Source organism: Ursus maritimus, unplaced genomic scaffold, assembly GCF_017311325.1.
Source record: "Ursus maritimus isolate PB19 unplaced genomic scaffold, ASM1731132v1 scaffold_35, whole genome shotgun sequence".
Lineage (NCBI taxonomy): Eukaryota > Metazoa > Chordata > Mammalia > Carnivora > Ursidae > Ursus > Ursus maritimus.
Genome location: NW_024426119.1, coordinates 22,954,628 through 22,972,270, shown reverse-complemented (window position 1 = coordinate 22,972,270; position 17,643 = coordinate 22,954,628). Strand labels below are relative to the sequence as shown.

The window sequence follows — 17,643 nt, the reverse complement described above, 5'->3', positions numbered from 1 at the left end:
TTAATCATGAACGGATGCAGAATTTTATCCAATGTCTTTTCTGCAGCTACTGAAATGATCAAATGATTTTCTCCTCTAATCTGTTATCATGCATTAATTATACACACACACACACTTTTTAAAGTGAAATCTATACGCAACATGGGGCTTGAACTCACAACCCCAAGATCAAGAGTCATATGCTCTACCAACTAAGCCAGCCAGGCACCCCTCATCAATTATAGTTTTTATGTTAATGTTAAACCAACTTGCAACCCTGGAATACATCCAACTTGATACTGCTCTATACCAAAAGAGAATGAAAGGGGAAATGATGGTCAGGTGGACACGGTAGTGATGTTTTTCTTAAGGAACTTTATAAAGGTTATATGCCCATTAATGAAAAGTTGAATAATAATAAACTTATATGCATATATAACTTTGACTCATAAAAAAGTGTGATATGAAAACATCCCCAGGCCTTTTAATTCTCACGTGAAAAATTAAAGGTGCAGAACAACATGTACGGTATGTTGCTTTCTGTGTAAAAATGAGAGGAGGAAGACTACTGTCATATACGACACGTAAGTGTGAAACTCTAGAGGATAAATAAAAATAAGTGGTTACATATGAAGCTGGAATGAGAGAGACTTATTTCAAATTGCTTGTATGTGTTTGTATTTCAATTCTGAACCAAAAAATGTATTAGCTATTTTGAAAAGTTAAATTAGAAAAATATGTAGACTAAATGACTATAGATTAAAACAGATTCACTTGTAAAAGTTAAAATCAGATTCATAAAAATCAAGTCTTTATATTTCACCTTCAGTACTAAACAATTTGTTTAAAAAAAAAGGAGAATATTAGGATATTAGGATTATGTGTTTTATTCAAGCTTAAAGTATAATGATGGACCAGAATCGTCATTTTCTGACTCCCAAAACATTCACTGCTCAGGTGTGTGACATACATAAAATACATTTAAAGCTTAAATGAGCATGTTTGGTAACATAGTTCACATAGTCAAAAATTACCTTGTTCTGAATGAAGAGGAATAGAAGTTTTGCGACATTCAGTAAATCCAGCGTGAGAACTCACATGTTTCAAAGTGTTTTCAGAAGGAGCATCACTCTGCACATTGAACAAATACACAATTTAAAAACAATTAAACCCAATTACAAATAATTGTTCTAAGTAGTATGAGTCTCTGTATCTTATGTTTTAATCTATGTGGACACCAAAGAACACATTACAGGTTACAGTTAATTTTCTTCAATGACAATCTAAAAAAACCGCATAAAATATCCTACTTGTTTATTATTCATAAATCCATCTGAATGAAGCCTTTTTCATAGTGATACAACTTTATAAAAAATTGGGGGAAGGGGCGCCTGGGTGGCTCATTCGTTAAGCGTCTGCCTTCGGCTCAGGGCGTGATTCCGGCGTTCTGGGATCTAGCCCCACATCAGGCTCCTCCGCTGGGAGCCTGCTTCTTCCTCTCCCACTCCCCCTGCTTGTATTCCCTCTCTCGCTGGCTGTCTCTCTGTCAAATAAATAAATAAAATCTTTTAAAAAAAAAATTGGGGGAAATACAAAAAACTGTGGGAAAAATAATAAAACATTTATCAAAAAACAAAAAGCTAAACAAAACAAAAAGCTATTTTACACTAACACTGACAGACTGTTAACAGTTTGGAGGGTGGAAGAGTGGTTTTTATGGGGAAGAAGAGATGTTTGGATAGCTTTCTTATTGATTATATGAGCTGTTTATAGAACAAAGATCTGATCATTATTAGTCACATTTCAATTTTTTTCCAAATTTGTTTGACTTATCTATGATTTCCATTTTTTGGGTACTTAAATCTCTTCACATCCTTCCTTTAATATTGTCTACTCACTGTATGTTTAGAAAGTCCTCCTGGTTTTACTAAGTTAATATTTCTATTTTCTTAAATGATTTGAATGTTTACATTTAAAGCTGGAAATTACTGAGATTATGAAGTGATATGAGAACATAAACAGACTTTTCCAAATTTCTACTCAATTATCCAATATTTATTTACTGACAAAGCATTTCCCCTCTCAACAATTTCTAATCCAATCCTTATTAAATGCTTATTTGCAGAAGGTTATTATGGAGTCACCAAAATGTTTAGCCAAATCTTCATGTTTCAACAGTTCTACCTGACTAATATTTTATAGTCTAGTTCTCCCTTCCTTTCTTCTTTTTACCTATACATTTTCTCAGATGAACTAACAAACTGCATTAACCTGGGGACAATCCAATATATTCACATTATTTTCTCTTTTCAACTATAAACAGGTCACACACTATTATGCAACTTTAAAATATCCCCAAACCTCTACCACTTCTCAGAAACAATGAGTTTTAAAATGTTACTACTACAATAAACTATTACTTTATTAAGTAAATTTAGCTTGTATCTCAAGAAAATTAAGCTTTTCTACCTTTGATGCTCTGCACTCTTCATATGCAGCTGATTTATATAGCCAAGTGAGAGTGCTAACCTTAATCTGTAGTCACAAAGCAACTCCAATTTCCTTTCTGATTTCAGTTGTTTCTTTTGGAACCAGTTTTAGCTATTTCTTATTTGTTTTATTTAAGTGCTCTCCTTGATAGACACTCTTTGATGCAATGACACATCAGTTTCATCAGAACCATCTATGACAGAAATTCTAGTGCAGGACTGATGATGGGTTTCAAGGTATTTGTAAAACTCCATATACCTTAATAGATAAAATTTTATTTATGTTCATTTTTCTGGAAAGAGGGTCTATAGTTTTCATTTGATTTTCAAAGGGGTATATAACCCATAAACATTCAAGAACTCAAAGTCTCAGAGCATCATGAGCTAGAGCTCACTATTGTATTATTACAGTTTGAATTCTTTTTCTCTACGTAAATTACTTAAAATTGTCTAATTCAAAACACAGCCACCAGTTTTCTGCCTACTCACAGAAACTTGTAATTTCTTCTTACTTTTACCAGGAAGTTACCCGCCCACTTAAAAATTTTTAGCACAGTCCTGGCTTTAAGTTCATTTAATAGGTTCATTGTTAAAAGGCGAAATCTGTGGGGAAACCTTGATGTATACCCTTTCCCATTAAGGAACGTCCATTTATCCTAACTGACTTCCTATGTACATCAAGTGCTTCCCTACAGCAAAATGATGCCACAAGAATGTGCTGATACAATTCTTTCAACTGCCATTATGACACTTGCAGAGACATTTTAAAAGTTCAATGAAATACGTATTAGAGAATGACAGCCTAAGTCAGGGTAACTGTAATTGTTACTGAGGACTGAGAGAAGCAGAGATACTAAAAAAATATTTAGGAAGCAAAATGAGTGCAGTTTTGTCCTGGTAAACTAGAATGCTGACGTTATTAACAGAGGCAGAAAATACAGGAGGAGAAATATGTCTTCTGAACAAGATGGTGAATTTGAGGTCCTGACTGCTGAGTTTGACAACTCTTAAGATTTTCAATTACTTAGCAGTTCTAATCTGGTGTCATGCCAATCCTCTAGTCAGAATCACTCCGAAGATTTACTTTCCCCATATCCATTCCCAGCCTTCAGTTCTCCTGGCTGAAATCCAAATGCTGATATGGCTAGTAAAAAATCCATGCCTATCAACTCCATAGCTGAGAAATCATACTCCTGGTTTTCTCTTGACTCCTTAATAACTTCACACAATGGTTACCCTAAACCTTCTTTTTCTCATGTATTCCATCATGCTTTCCACCAGCTTTACTGGAAAAACAAATGCCTTAAGAGTACCAACAACTCCCAGATTACTTTTTATCCCCTTTAATTTTAAAAATGTTTTGCATAATTTATATACAATGAAACACACAGATTCTTAAATGGTAAGTTAGAGAAGAGTTTTAACATTTTTTCTTTCCAACTCAAAACATATGTGACAATTTCTTTTGTCAGTCTTCCCATCTGAAAAAAGTTATACTTTTGATCCTTATCATGTGAATGCTCAATTTCACTCCATCTACATCTTCTTGCTTTTTCTATTATAATTCCCAGTCAGCTCTCCCTCCCTGTAAGAAACTCAAAGATAAAAAAAGAGATACAGCTCAAAAAAAAAAAATTGGTTTCCCTACTGGTTCCCTTCCCTCATATTAAGACTATCATTAAGGGTATTTATGAAAGCAACAGTTAAATACTTTTCATGCATTGTTCTATACATTTAAAAATTTATTTAACAAACATTTATTGAATATCTTACACCTGCACATTATATTGTAGTTACTGGCATATTCAGCTTTTTAGAGTTCGGCTACAGGTTCCTTGACAGACAGGGTTATGTTCTAATAAACTTTTGGGCCTGGGAAAGAGTTCAGCTCAGTATTTAGTCAAGGGGAAATGTATAGGGAGAAGGATTTTTAAAAAGAGAAATGTTAAATAGGTGTTTTTTATTTTCATCAATTAAAAAAGTGCAAGCTATTTGTAGATTTTTTTCATATTTAATTGTTTCTTTCTTTTTTTTTTTAAGGATTTTATTTATTTATTTGGGGGGGGAGCACAAAGGGAGAGTGAGAGGGAGAAGCAGACTCCCTGATGAGCTGAGAGCCTGACATGGGACTCGATCCCAGAGCCCTGAGATCATGACCTGAGCTTAAGGCAGATGTTTAACCGACTGAGCCACCCAGGTGCCCTCTTTCTTCTTTTTAAATGGTGTATGGCTTTAAATATTTGGGATAATCATGTTGATGACGGTCTCTGCTAAAACTGCATTTTTACCGAAATGTTTAATTCTATTTTGAACTAAACCCCCAAAGAGCAAAGTAAGATTGAATTGTGCTGTTTTAAGGATTTACTTACGGATAATATTTCTTTTATCTTGTTTGATGTTTCTTTAAACTTCTGCAAATAATCTATGCTATCTCTGTGTCCTTAAAGAGAAAAAAAATTACAAAAAAAATACTTATTTTCTTATCAAAATATCATTACCTAAAGTCTACATAAACAAGTGATTTATGTTGTTTTTCAAGTAGTTTTGATGGCTCTGAAGTTTCCTGTAGATCTTTTGATATATACTAAAAATATCTGTCAAGAAGCTAGAGAAGATGAGCAGTTCAGTTTACTTAACAGCAAAAGCCAAAGGCCTCCTCAAAGAATCCAACATGTGATATGAATTGCTTGAAATTTAAAAAGAAAAAAGGGAAGCAATTACTTTTACTAATAAAGTTACATATATAATATATATTTATTACACATGTATAATATATCCACTATATATATACACACACATATACATCTACTACACACACACACACACACACACAAATCATATGTAGAGATAAATATGTAGGTATCCATCCCCGTGGCAATATACTAACATACAGACTAAAATGTACTTTTAAAAAATAAGTTGGGATAGATTTTATGCAGGAAAAGTTGTCTCTATAAATCCACAGTGAACTGCACAAAGCCTAGCAGCAGAGATCAGTATGCTCAGTACCTAGAAAACTTACAGGGTTGGCCTCAATCTGAAGACTACATGGACATACAATATTTTTTGACTAATCTCCATACACGTTCTGTGACTAGATAAATTTCTAAGCTGGGAAGGCTCAAACAAGTGTTAAGACAAGGTTAGGAAGTCACCTGATGGAAAAATTCAAACCTTAAGAGACAGGTTTCATGCCTCAGAACACTCTGGTCATGCCCAAAAACAACTCAGGTTGTTTTCTAAGAACTCTTTGTTAAATACTTTAATCTTTACTAATCCAACAGGAAGATTGTTAGAACACTATACTCTCCCAAATACTAGAGACTTAGCTAGCTCTATGAATATTCTCTCTCCACCTTTTCATTCCATATGGCACACTGTCAACATTAAAATATGCTTAGGTCTCCCCCATCACTAAAAACAAAACAAATAAAAAACCTTAGCTACAAACTACAGTATTAGTTATTTCTTTCTTTTTACCTTCATAGTGAGCTTTACAGCTGCCCCCCAAGTCCTCCTCTTTACATTCCCTCCTCCCATTCACACTTTATTTCAATATAATTTGGCTTCTCCCTCAACCACTTCACTGAAACGGATACCACCAAGGCCATTAATTTGTTATCATTGCAAAAATAAATATATTTTCAGTCCTTATTTTACTTTAGCTATCTTAAGTATAAGAATGAATCCATTCCTTTCTGAAATGCTCTCCTCTCTGGGTATATAATAGTGGTTTGACCATAAATCTGCATTTCCAAGTAGAGTCCTGGCTTTCCCTATTAGCGTAATTGTAATTGTTAGCATACCCTTTCACTACCAAAAGTGTACTGGTTGAAATGAAAAACTATATGGTCACTCAATTTATAAGACACTGGTCTTTTCCAGTTATTTCTATCCAACCTCCCCTGTACCTTTCTATTATTCCCCAAGTATCTAACATTTATGACTCACTCAGGTTCTTTCAACAAGTAACCAAATTCAAAGGAAGATCCTCAAAATCAAAAGGAAGAGCCCAAATAAGTTTTATATACAAATGTTATTATAGTAAATTCACGAAAGAGGTATGTGCTCAATTCAACCTATTTCCTCCACTTGATTCCTCTTAAAACTTTTAGAACTGTATTCTACGAAACGTAGTCCACTTATTACATTAAGTGCATGGTTTTATTAATTAGCTACTTATTTGATTTCTAAGGTGATAACTTTAATTAAAAAAATAATATTGATATATAAATGCTGGTTTGCTAAACTTACCTACAAATGCTCCAAATTCTACATTATCTCCTTCTGCAGCTTTAGAGCAAACAATTTCTTGATCTTTGGTTACAGTTTCTAAGTGGCTTTTACAACTTGGCTGGGAAGGTGTACTAACAAAAAATTTGGTTGGCGGGGATGACAGGTGTGGTATGCTATTAGAAGAACTGCCTAATTTTTGATTTTTACTGAAGATTTTTAACATTTCTACCCCATGTATTCTTTGTCGCAGTTCTGGAGGAGAAACAGCACTTGGGAATAAGGCACCACAAGAGGAACCAGCCTCTGGGAAATTGAATTCTTTTCTCTGGGGTATTACAGGTAAATCCTGACTAAATATGTTACACGGGGGATCTTTTTCATCTTTCATAAAAATATTACAAAGAAAAGGATTAGTACTTTCAAGACCACCTTGAGGAAGAGAGGAACTAAGTGTATTTACAACACTGTGCTTTTTCCATACAGAAGGTCTTACGGGACCGTCGTCAATAAGGTTTTGAGCCAAATGTTTGGAAATGCTCAACTCTCGTGTGATTTCATTGTGAACTTTGCTAGCTTCCGAAGCTTTCTGAGCAGTGAGTGTTTTTAATGTATCTACAGTCAGGGCTGAAAGATCTTGCAAATGGCCAATTTGAGAATCTAATGACTGTAATGATCTTTTTATATAGTTGACGCGATCTCCAACTTCTTTAATCTGAATGCACATCTGCTCCACCCTGTAGGGGAAACATAGGCTTTTTAGAAATGTTAAAAATTAATGTTTTAGAGATTCTTTTTGTAATCTCAATAAATGACAATGGTAAAAAGAAATTTTACATGCACTCAAACAAGCTACGATATAAAATAAAATGATTATTTATTTATTTATAAAAGGCACACCTAATGGTTAAGAAGGGTTTGGTGCTGATTCTATTATAATAAAATCAAGATTTCAAATAATGTTTTTGTTATTATTACAATTTCCCCACCATCAAAGTAACACACACAAATATGTGTATAAAATTACATATACATAGAACTACCATTACCATTATTATAACTATACTGTTTCCAGAATGTAGCAAAGCCATTAAAAAACAGAAGCAAATGCTTTAAAACAATATAGTTTCACTTTTCTCCACTGACTAGTAAAGAACATTAATTCTTCTCTGTCCTTTGTAACAAATGTTAAAAAATAATGAGAAACTGACTTACACTAAGTATTAGAAGAACTGAATTGCCTTTCCATATATAAAACTATTACTAAGCTTACTTATTTGACAAATTGAACAATGACCATGTATAAGGCACAACAGAATCCACTGTGACATATAATCAATAATTAAAGAACTTCTGAACCTTTCAAAAGTGACACGAATTCTCTCTTCACTCCCAGAATGGAATTTGTCATCTTTTTCATTAAAATACATCTCAACACACTGTTCTTCAAAGTCATGTAGTTTCTTTTGATCTTCTTCTGTTAAAAAAAGTTCTAAGGAGAGAAAAGGAAAAAAAAAATCAATGAAGACTATCAAGATATCAAATTATAGCTCATGAGTCTTATGAATTATTTAGGATTCGTAAGACTATATCCATCATCTATAATTTTTTTCTTTTTACTATAGTGTTTCTAAAGCACTAGGCAAGCATTTCCATTTTTTTCTTCAGCAGAACAGTTTCAGGTACCTTCTCCTCCTCTTCTAATTTCCTTTTCCTATAAAACACTCTTCCCCTACATCTCTCTTTATACCTCTCCCTCATTTATCCAGGTAGAGGAATTTAACGACCAATTCGGTAGAACAGAAAGTCACTATAAAATTTCAAGCACAGTTGATATGATGATTAATCTCATGTAGTATACAGAATAAACTAAAAGTGTTGTTTACAGAGCAGCAAAAATGGTTTGTAGAAGAGCAAATGCCATGGTTTATATTACCATTTTAAAAAAGCAAACTGACATGCCATATTCAAAAAGAAGTTTAATACTAAATTCACTTTTATAGATACTATATTATACTTAAAATTCCTTTATGTTCAGGCAAATACAACAAAAGCTTCTTACAGTAACATTAACCAATTAAGTCTTCTGAGTAAAATTAATACTTAACTTTCAGTGTAATACTGATAAGTGATAACATTTCCCTTAATATATTTTACTTACTTGGTCCATCTGAAGTCTTATCTTTTTTTCTTCTTTTACATATGCAGCAAAACAGAGAAACTATATGGCTGAGAATGATAAGTGGTGGAGGCAGAACAGGTTTCTCATGATAAGCCATAATAAAATGATAACGTTGGTACTTCCATACAATATTGGAAATTGCCTTCACTTGTAAATACACATTGCTTGAATAACAAAGAATAAAAATAAAATAAACATAGCTAAATCACATGATAAAGTTTTAAATACTAAAGATCTTACTGCAATTCTGCAATTCTACCATACACAAGACTAAAAGGCAAATGAGAAACTGGAAAAAATACATGCAGTAAGTATAAGGCACAAGTTTGGTATCGTTGAGGGTCTTAATTACAAACTCCCAGAAAAATGAGCAGAAAATATGATCTTAAGATTTTAAAGTTACATACAAATTACAAAACCATAAGAAAATATTCAATCTTAGCAGCAACAAAATAAGCACATATAAAAACAAGGTACTTTTAGGTACTATCAAATTAGCAACCATTAAAGATAACAAAACCTAGTGTTAGCAGAGATTTGGGGATAAAGGTCTGCTTTAGCTTAAATGCACAAAGTCCTAAAAATGCACACACTAAACAGTTCTACTTTTAGGAAAACAACCTAAGGACATAATTAAGGAATGATCAAAAATATAACAGCATGGTTTTGGGGAACAAAAAATTATAAACAATCTAATTGAACAATATAATATATTGGTTGAAAAATTAAGGTCTATATTGTGGAATACCAGGTAGGCATTAAAAATAAACTGGAGAGAGATATTTATTAATATGGAATAATATTCATGTTTTGCTTAGTTAAAAACAGTATACAAAATATAAGAACATTATTTTTACAGAGAAAAAAAAGGTTCATATATATTCATAAAAAACAAGAGAAGATGTACACCAAAATATTAATGAGATTATGGATGAATTTTCTACTTGCCTTTCTGTTTTATATACTGAACATGTGTATTCCTCGGCAACTTAATAACTAATAAAAGAATTGCATGTTGAAAAGATAATTTAGTCTCAAATATAAAGTTTCATTTGATTTGAAAAAGTATGCCCTCTTATTTGTAATTTTCAAAGATAATTTTAGTAGTGTAGGCTTCAATAAAATCTTTAGATTTGAAATTTTGTATGTTTCCTTCAAAATGAGAATTACATATTAAATCTCATTACAATAAGCAACTGAATAAAATCCTTACTTGAAAAATGCAATAAGAAGATTGACCATAATGATATACTGTACAAAGAGGTAGACTGCTTGAAGAAATGGAGTCAACCATGTTCCAGGACCACAGATTTGAGAGATAGTGGAATCATTTGCACACACTTTGGAAAGAAGAACAAAAATTAGATATAGTAATCACACCAGTAACCATTTTTTTAAATTTAAATTTTAGTTAGTTAACATACAGTGCAATATTGGTTTCTACACCAGTAACTTTTTTTTTTAAGACTTTATTTATTTATTTATTTATTTATTTGACAGAGAGAGACAGCCAGTGAGAGAGAGAACACAAGCAGGGGGAGTGGAAGAGGAAGAAGCAGGCTCCCAGTGGAGGAGCCTGATGTGGGGCTGGATCCCAGAATGCCGGATCACGCCCCGAGCCGAAGGCAAGACGCTTAACAACTGAGCCACCCAGGTGCCCCTGCACCAGTAACTATTTTTAATTAGTATTCGTTTGTTTGAAGGAAGTTTCAATCATGTACAAATCTGTTTCAGACTCTGGTGAAAAGCTTCTGGTCAAACACTTGGAATACAAACTTAAAAATACGCCAACACAGAAAAATTTTGTGAGGGATATGGGTATCTGTTCCACCACTCTATTTCAGATGAGATCTATAGTTCTGTGTTATGTCTGCACTTCAAGACAGGGTTTAGCTTGAGGAACATTAAGTAGAATTAAATTTGCAGATTCAGCCACACTACATCATTTCTGTAAGAAAAATAACTGAACTATAAAAGAGTATGGTAAACTCACAGTAAATTTACAAATATAAAGATTACTGAGTTTATCTTATTATGTCATTAGGGTTGAAAGAGTGGTTGAAGTGCCTCTCAAATATACAATGATTAGGTCTGAATTCCTTGCTTTTCATTATCCCCACCAGGAATGTTTCTGAAGCCAAGACTCAGCTGAATAAAAAAGCAAGGAAAAGAAGAGCTTAAGTACCCACCAGACTATTAAAGAATTTAGCAAAACAATTTAAATAAGGTAAGGATTAGAATTAAATAATCATGAATCAGTGACAAGTTTTATATAAATGCTTACAATACAATTAGCATTTCTTTAGTAATCGTTTAAAAACATATACACCATTAAAACACTCAAAGGCTGTATCATTCCTTTCAAATAAAATTGTTTCACAGGCAAATGAATGCACAAGGTTCTTTCAATCTTAAGTTATATCAACCCATTTCCATTCTATTCAGATTTGTTTGATATAGCAAATACCCAAGGAAGAGAATGAGGAAGACTAAAAAGCTATATTCAATGCTTTACAACAACTAAACTAGAGCCACATCAGAAAAAGCGCAGAAAATGAAAACCTGAAAATGGCACTGAACAGGAAAGCACTGAACACAAAGTTTGACCAGGCCGGTAAAACCTCACTGTTTCAAGCAATATCTGATAACAACTAAAGACCACTATGTAGCCATCTCCTGACCAAATCACCTATAAATAGGTGGGTAGGGGGCAATGCAGGTGTGTGGTGAGGGAGGAGCAAAAACAGGAGAGAAACTGGAAAAGAGATGAAGAGCAACTAACCAAATGAAGATTCTAAAATGCAATTGTGGAAGTCAGTAGAAGAACATCCCTGAAAACTGGCAGCATCTCCTATGTTCATCAGTTATCTAGCCTCGTTAGCTAAAACAATTTAAAAAGATTATTACCTTATGCAGAAAATGCATTCACAGTTGAATTTTGTTAATTTAAGAGTTTATCCAACCTACCACGGTTGGTCTAATCACTGTAATCCTATCACCCCTGCCCCAACCGTTTCATAGATAGGCAGGCTGAAGCCAATTTGAGCTAGTAAGATTTAAGGAACAGGTTCAATAGGAGGCTTTTGGGAAAGGGACTTTTCACCCTTAAGAGAACCATGGAAAACACTGTCTCTTTCCTCCCACTGCTAGTGACAGTCTTCTAATCATAAGGGAAACCTGTATCAATCGGACACTCTGATTACAGAGCAGTGGAATGAAAAGAACAGATGTCCTTAACTATGAATTAACAAACTCCAAAGACCACTCTCTCTGAACTTTGTGTTACATGAGCTAATAAATATACTTACTGTATAAGCCGGGTTAGGCCAGATTTCCATTTGTGGCTGAAAAAATTCTAAAATATTTTTTTCGATTAATTTTTATAGGTTTTTTTTCCTGGGCTAATTAATGAATGCATGTTGGGAGGGCTTAGGTTGGTATTAATAGTTAGACTTGTAAAAATATGTAATATTACTGTAATGCAATTCTGACTTTAAAACATACAATAACCAAAGGATGAATTTGTAAACATAAACCCTTACCGTCAATTTCATATGCGTAAACTTCACCAAAAATCATCCAGTATGGATGAAAAACTATATCTTTAGCAAGAGTCCAAGATGGTGCTTCACGAGGATAAAGTATTGCTTTTCTGGGAACACCAAAACTAAGTAATACAAGAGCCATAATCACTACAATGTAGAACATATTGGCTACCTGTTAAAAAATGAACACTGTTAAAATACATGGGAATTTAAAAACAACAACAGTTTTTTCATCTTAAAATAGTTCTAATGTTCTGAAAAATTACTAGAATCTTTGAGTTTCTTTTTCCTCCTAGTATTAGCATTCAGGAGAATCTCATCACTACGTAAACCTTAACATCAAGGAGATTACATAAAAATTGACCTGTGAAGCTGGACAGGTCAGGGGCACATTCTATATAATGAACCATATCACTGGTTCCAACTGGAGTTTGCCTATCTTGAGTCCAAGAAGATTTAAAGAGGTATAGACACATGGGCAGATTCAGGAAACCAATTTCCATATGTGATCTTTCCTAAAACTGTTGTGTTGTAGCATTGGAAGTTCAGATTCACTTTTCTACCTCCCTTTGATAACTGTCCTTTGCCCACTTCATACACAAAAAGGTATTCTTCTCACCCATCTTGAACCCTATACCACGGTCCCTTACCCTGGACTGTGAAAACCTCTAGGAGCTAAATAAAACAATAAACTGCAATTATCAGCATGGGTGTTGAAAAAATAAATGACACCAATTAACTGGTTAAAAAATCCTTTTACAAATCAAGTAGCCTACAATTCTTTAATTTCAACAAAGGTGAAAAAAAGTCTAATTGGGCTATCACCTAATAAATCATTGAAAAATAATTTATTAAGCCACAATCTGAATTTTGAAATCATTACTCAAGAAATCTAAGAGTGAAGTGAAATCCTATAAAAGAACTTTAATTTCTATCCACTTAATTAGGGATACAAGTGCTCAGCATTTATATCTAAAAAAGTGAATGTTATCTCACTCCAACAATGTACTACATCCACAAATAATATACTAGGGGAAAACCCACACAGATCAATGTAGACTACATTTACAATAAATCTGTACTTTACCAACAATTGCAATAAACTAACCTAAAAAACCCATAATTGCAATAAAATAACCTAAAAAATTATTATGACATTTGCATATATTTTTCAAACAAATATATAGTGAAAGTAGAAATGGAAGGCAGGAATGTGAGAGGTAAAGAGGACTATAAGTCTGGGTTTTTTTTATTTTTAAAATTACAAAATATTTATTTATAAGTAATTATTTAGACTTGATCCTTCATCTTTAAAATTCTTACACATCTGCCAATAAATTTCCTTTTTAAATTAGAGTTGAGTCTCTGTGACTTGCAATCAAAGAGTCCTAATACTCTCCAAGATTCAGTTCTCATATTTGTAAAATAGTCAAATAATTCCTTCTCTGAGTGTTTAACATACACACTAAGAGAATGTATGTTTTCAATAACAAGATTTCAACAAAATCTTGGGATAAGAGATTTTAAAAGGCAAATCATCATAACATTATTCACATCTGAAACACTATGGAATCCAAATATTTATCCGTAATTAAAGAAAAACGCCAAGTCAAAAATTCAAAACCGTACTCAAATCTGTACTGAGGTATCCTAAAACTATTCAAAGTCTATGACTGATGAGTCACAGAGGCCCCTGGATTTCATACCTTTCACATAAAGCCTATTTGACAACCTTCCTTATACTTTATCTAAATTTAATTAATTAAAAATATTTAAATATATCCCATTTCCACATATCTAAAATGAGGACTTCTAGATTGTATGTACAGATACACAGAGTGAGTGGGAAAAGGTTAGCATTTACAACACTATTTTTATAAGTGTGATCTTTATTAATGATATCAACTGTGAGGAATATTTCGTCTATTTTCATCTTTTGTATCTTCAAACTTTTCAAAGCTTTTTCTCTGATTAGAAATTCCCTGCTCAAGAAAAGTTCCTATTTGCCAAACTTTCAAATACCATATTCTTTGTGAAAGCCTTCATGAGAGAATTAGGTACTATCTCATCCATCTTCAAACAAGTTTATCTTTCTGTAGCTACCTATTTTTCATATGTTTGTCTTATGTACTAAACTGTGAGTTCTATGAGGCTCTGGACCAAGTTTTATTCATGTTTGTAGTTTCAATTTACTATAGTGCATAGCATAAAATAGATACACAATGATAAAAGAAACAGTATTAAGTTACTCTAGGAACCTACTACTATAAAATTCATCTCCTTTATTCATTATTTAAAGGTATATTTTAACGAAGGATTTCTTACACTCTATAGCACCTAGGTTAAACGGATAACTGGATATTAACCATTTTGAAAGCTCTAAAGGGGGCAGAAAGGGAAATGGCACTAGGAGAAACAGATAATGGTGTGATAAATGACTGACTGAAGAGGGGAAAGACATAAATAATTCTTGTGGAGGGTAGTTCTAAAGATCACAGATAAAGAAGAAAATGAAATATATATTCGAGCTCTTCATAACTTGGATGGGAGAATTGGCAGGAGTGCTGAGAGCATGTGAGAGGCAAGATTCAGATGAAAATCCAGACAGCTTCTAATCTATTTCTTTCTCTTGGCTTCACCCTACTTTTCCAATTTCCATCTTTTATTATTATGGCTGTTCACTTCTATATTTCCTATATCTCTAATTTACTGTACACTACCATTACGTTAACCTGATACCACTAAGTCACTAAATAATTTTGCATGCTATAATTTTAGGTTAAAACCAATTCTTCCCTACAAGCCTTAAATCCCTTAACTTTTCCTGCAAATACTCTCACTTTATGAAAGAGTACAAATGGATGAATAATGACTACTTCTTTGATATGACAAATAGTAAACCAGGAATTCTCGACTGGGGAAAAAGCAAATAATTAAACTTTATATTTAGAAAACCTTTTTAAAAAATCTTATTTTCATAATGCTAATAATCCTATGTGAGCTAGTGGGATTAGTCAGAAGGTACATTTAATTTAGAAGACAAAGATTTTCCACAGTTAAGGAAAAGGGTTTCAGAAACTCTAGGAATAGATTTTCATATTTATTAGAAGGGGGCAGATCTTTAAAAAGAATTGAGAAAGAGCACATATAATGAGCCTACTTTGAGAAAGCTATTATATACATTTATTTGTGTGGAGTTTAACACGCAAGCATGTATTCCTGTATATCTTGAAGCACAGAAAAAGTATATAGGCCACACTGTTGACAGTGGATGTCTCTGGATAGTAGTTTGTATTTACTAAAATTTTCCACAACGAATAATAATTTTAGAATGAGGAAGGAGAAGTTACTTTTACAAAAACAATAGTATAATAGTGTTTGCCTTTTTGACCACTGGAAACTGAAAGCAATTTACGGCAGAAGTAGGGACAACACACTTTAGATTTTTCAGTTCAATGTATAAGGAATTGCACATTAAGCCTGACATCTACATTTAAAAAACAAAACCTGCCAGCTGGTTAAGCCTGTAGGAAAGAGCAAGATATTGGAAATATTATATCAGGAAAAGATGTTCTGACTGTAACCTGAAAAAATAGTTTGAATCAGTGAAGATAGAAGGAAAGAGGAACCTAACGCCCTAAACCATAGGTAGTACTGTTTAGCTAGCATTATCTTGCAAATACATAATAATGGAACAAGATTAGTNNTAGGGAATTGGAGCTGAGCAAGAAAAACACTTTTGAGACTTTTTCAGTCTGTCCCCACTGGCTGAAAATCAACATCTAACAAATAATCGGACTAGCTGCTTTCAGCATCCATGCATTGAAAAGTCTATCCGAAATGATAAGGAAAGATAAAGAAATGTCAACTTATTCCTCCCATGGGAAAGAAAAATCAAATTTGCTGGAGGGGAGACTCTTCAATGGTTTCCTCTGTATTTTTCTTCTTTAAGGTCCCAGTTTTCAATGTTTTATGTAATCCAGGCTAGGCCCTTTTATCCAATTTGACATTAACCAACAACTCCTTATCATTAAAAAAGTTCCAGTCAGGTTGTGCCTTTTTACTCCTACCTATCTTAATCTTTCAAAGAACAGATCATATCCCACTGCTTTAATAAAAGCATCCAAAGATTTATGTCTTTCCCTAAATCCCTATATCCTCTACTCACTAATTTCATCAATAAATCACATGGACAGCTTACTAATACCATATGTAATCTCCTAAAATACTTATGTAGAACAAGCTCCAAACTAGATTATAGAATTATTTAAAATAACTACAGGATTGGTAAAATCAGAAAGGAGAAACATAATTTCACAAAGTTCAGAGGCACTATTCTAATTGTTATACTATCTTGCATAGGAGTGAGAATAAAATAAATATTAAAAACTACTTGATAGAAGATTATAGTTTTAAAATTTATAATCTGCTGCTAAGCATGTAAAATTAAGTGAAGCAACCTATTAAAACACAATAAATGTTCAGTATTTTTATGTCTTTTTTTCCTACTTGTAATGGTTATATCCATCCAACCAGCAAACATTTACTAAGGAGAATCTACTATGTGACAGCCACTATGGTAAGTACTAAAGATACAAAGGTGACCAAAACCAGACAAGGTTCCTACTCCAAGGAGTTTATAGTCTAGAGAAGTACATAAATAATCCAGTAAGAATATAGTTTAAAATATGGTTAGACACAGAGATAAATATTCTGTAGAGGAGGAATATGGGTCCCACAAAACTTTATAGCAAATAAACTTGATTTAGTGGGAAAAGATCAAAAAAGCTCCCCCAAAACAAAAATTATGTTGGAGATATGATCTGTATGTAAATCAAAAGAGCTACGGATATGAATGTAGATGAGAGTAGTCATTCCTGGCGGAAAGAAGAACATGAGCTATGGTACCTTGGTAGGGGCTATGTTAAAATACAGAAAGGCCTGTGTGACTACAGCATAGATAAGAGGTCAAAAAATGGTAAGAGATGACACTTTAAAAGAAAGCAAGGAAGATGTTTCTATTGGAAAATTAAAAGAAAAGCAACAGTCAAACCGGGCAGGACTTACAGATTTCATTAAGTATACTGATCACTAGGGGTAATGTGAAAGCATTAAAAAAATTTTTTTAAGAAGCGAAGTGACATACTCAGATATGCATTTTGAAATTACTCTAGCTATAATGTAGACTGAAGATAGGCCACAGTGGTTATGAGTA

The 17,643-nt window shown here is 33.0% G+C and overlaps 1 protein-coding gene across 1 annotated transcript in view; it reads right to left on the bottom strand.

Moving 5' to 3' along the window:
* TRPM7 (transient receptor potential cation channel subfamily M member 7) overlaps positions 1-17,643 on the bottom strand; it is a 117,175-nt gene that overhangs the window by 22,922 nt on the left and 76,610 nt on the right. The window contains exons 22-28 of the mRNA XM_008705960.2: positions 12,426-12,600; positions 10,097-10,223; positions 8,863-9,047; positions 8,061-8,193; positions 6,723-7,438; positions 4,838-4,908; positions 1,014-1,110 (exon numbers count right to left, since the gene is read on the bottom strand). Coding sequence (XP_008704182.2) covers positions 1,014-1,110; positions 4,838-4,908; positions 6,723-7,438; positions 8,061-8,193; positions 8,863-9,047; positions 10,097-10,223; positions 12,426-12,600 — 1,504 coding nt within the window. The remainder of the gene's footprint in view (positions 1-1,013; positions 1,111-4,837; positions 4,909-6,722; positions 7,439-8,060; positions 8,194-8,862; positions 9,048-10,096; positions 10,224-12,425; positions 12,601-17,643) is intronic.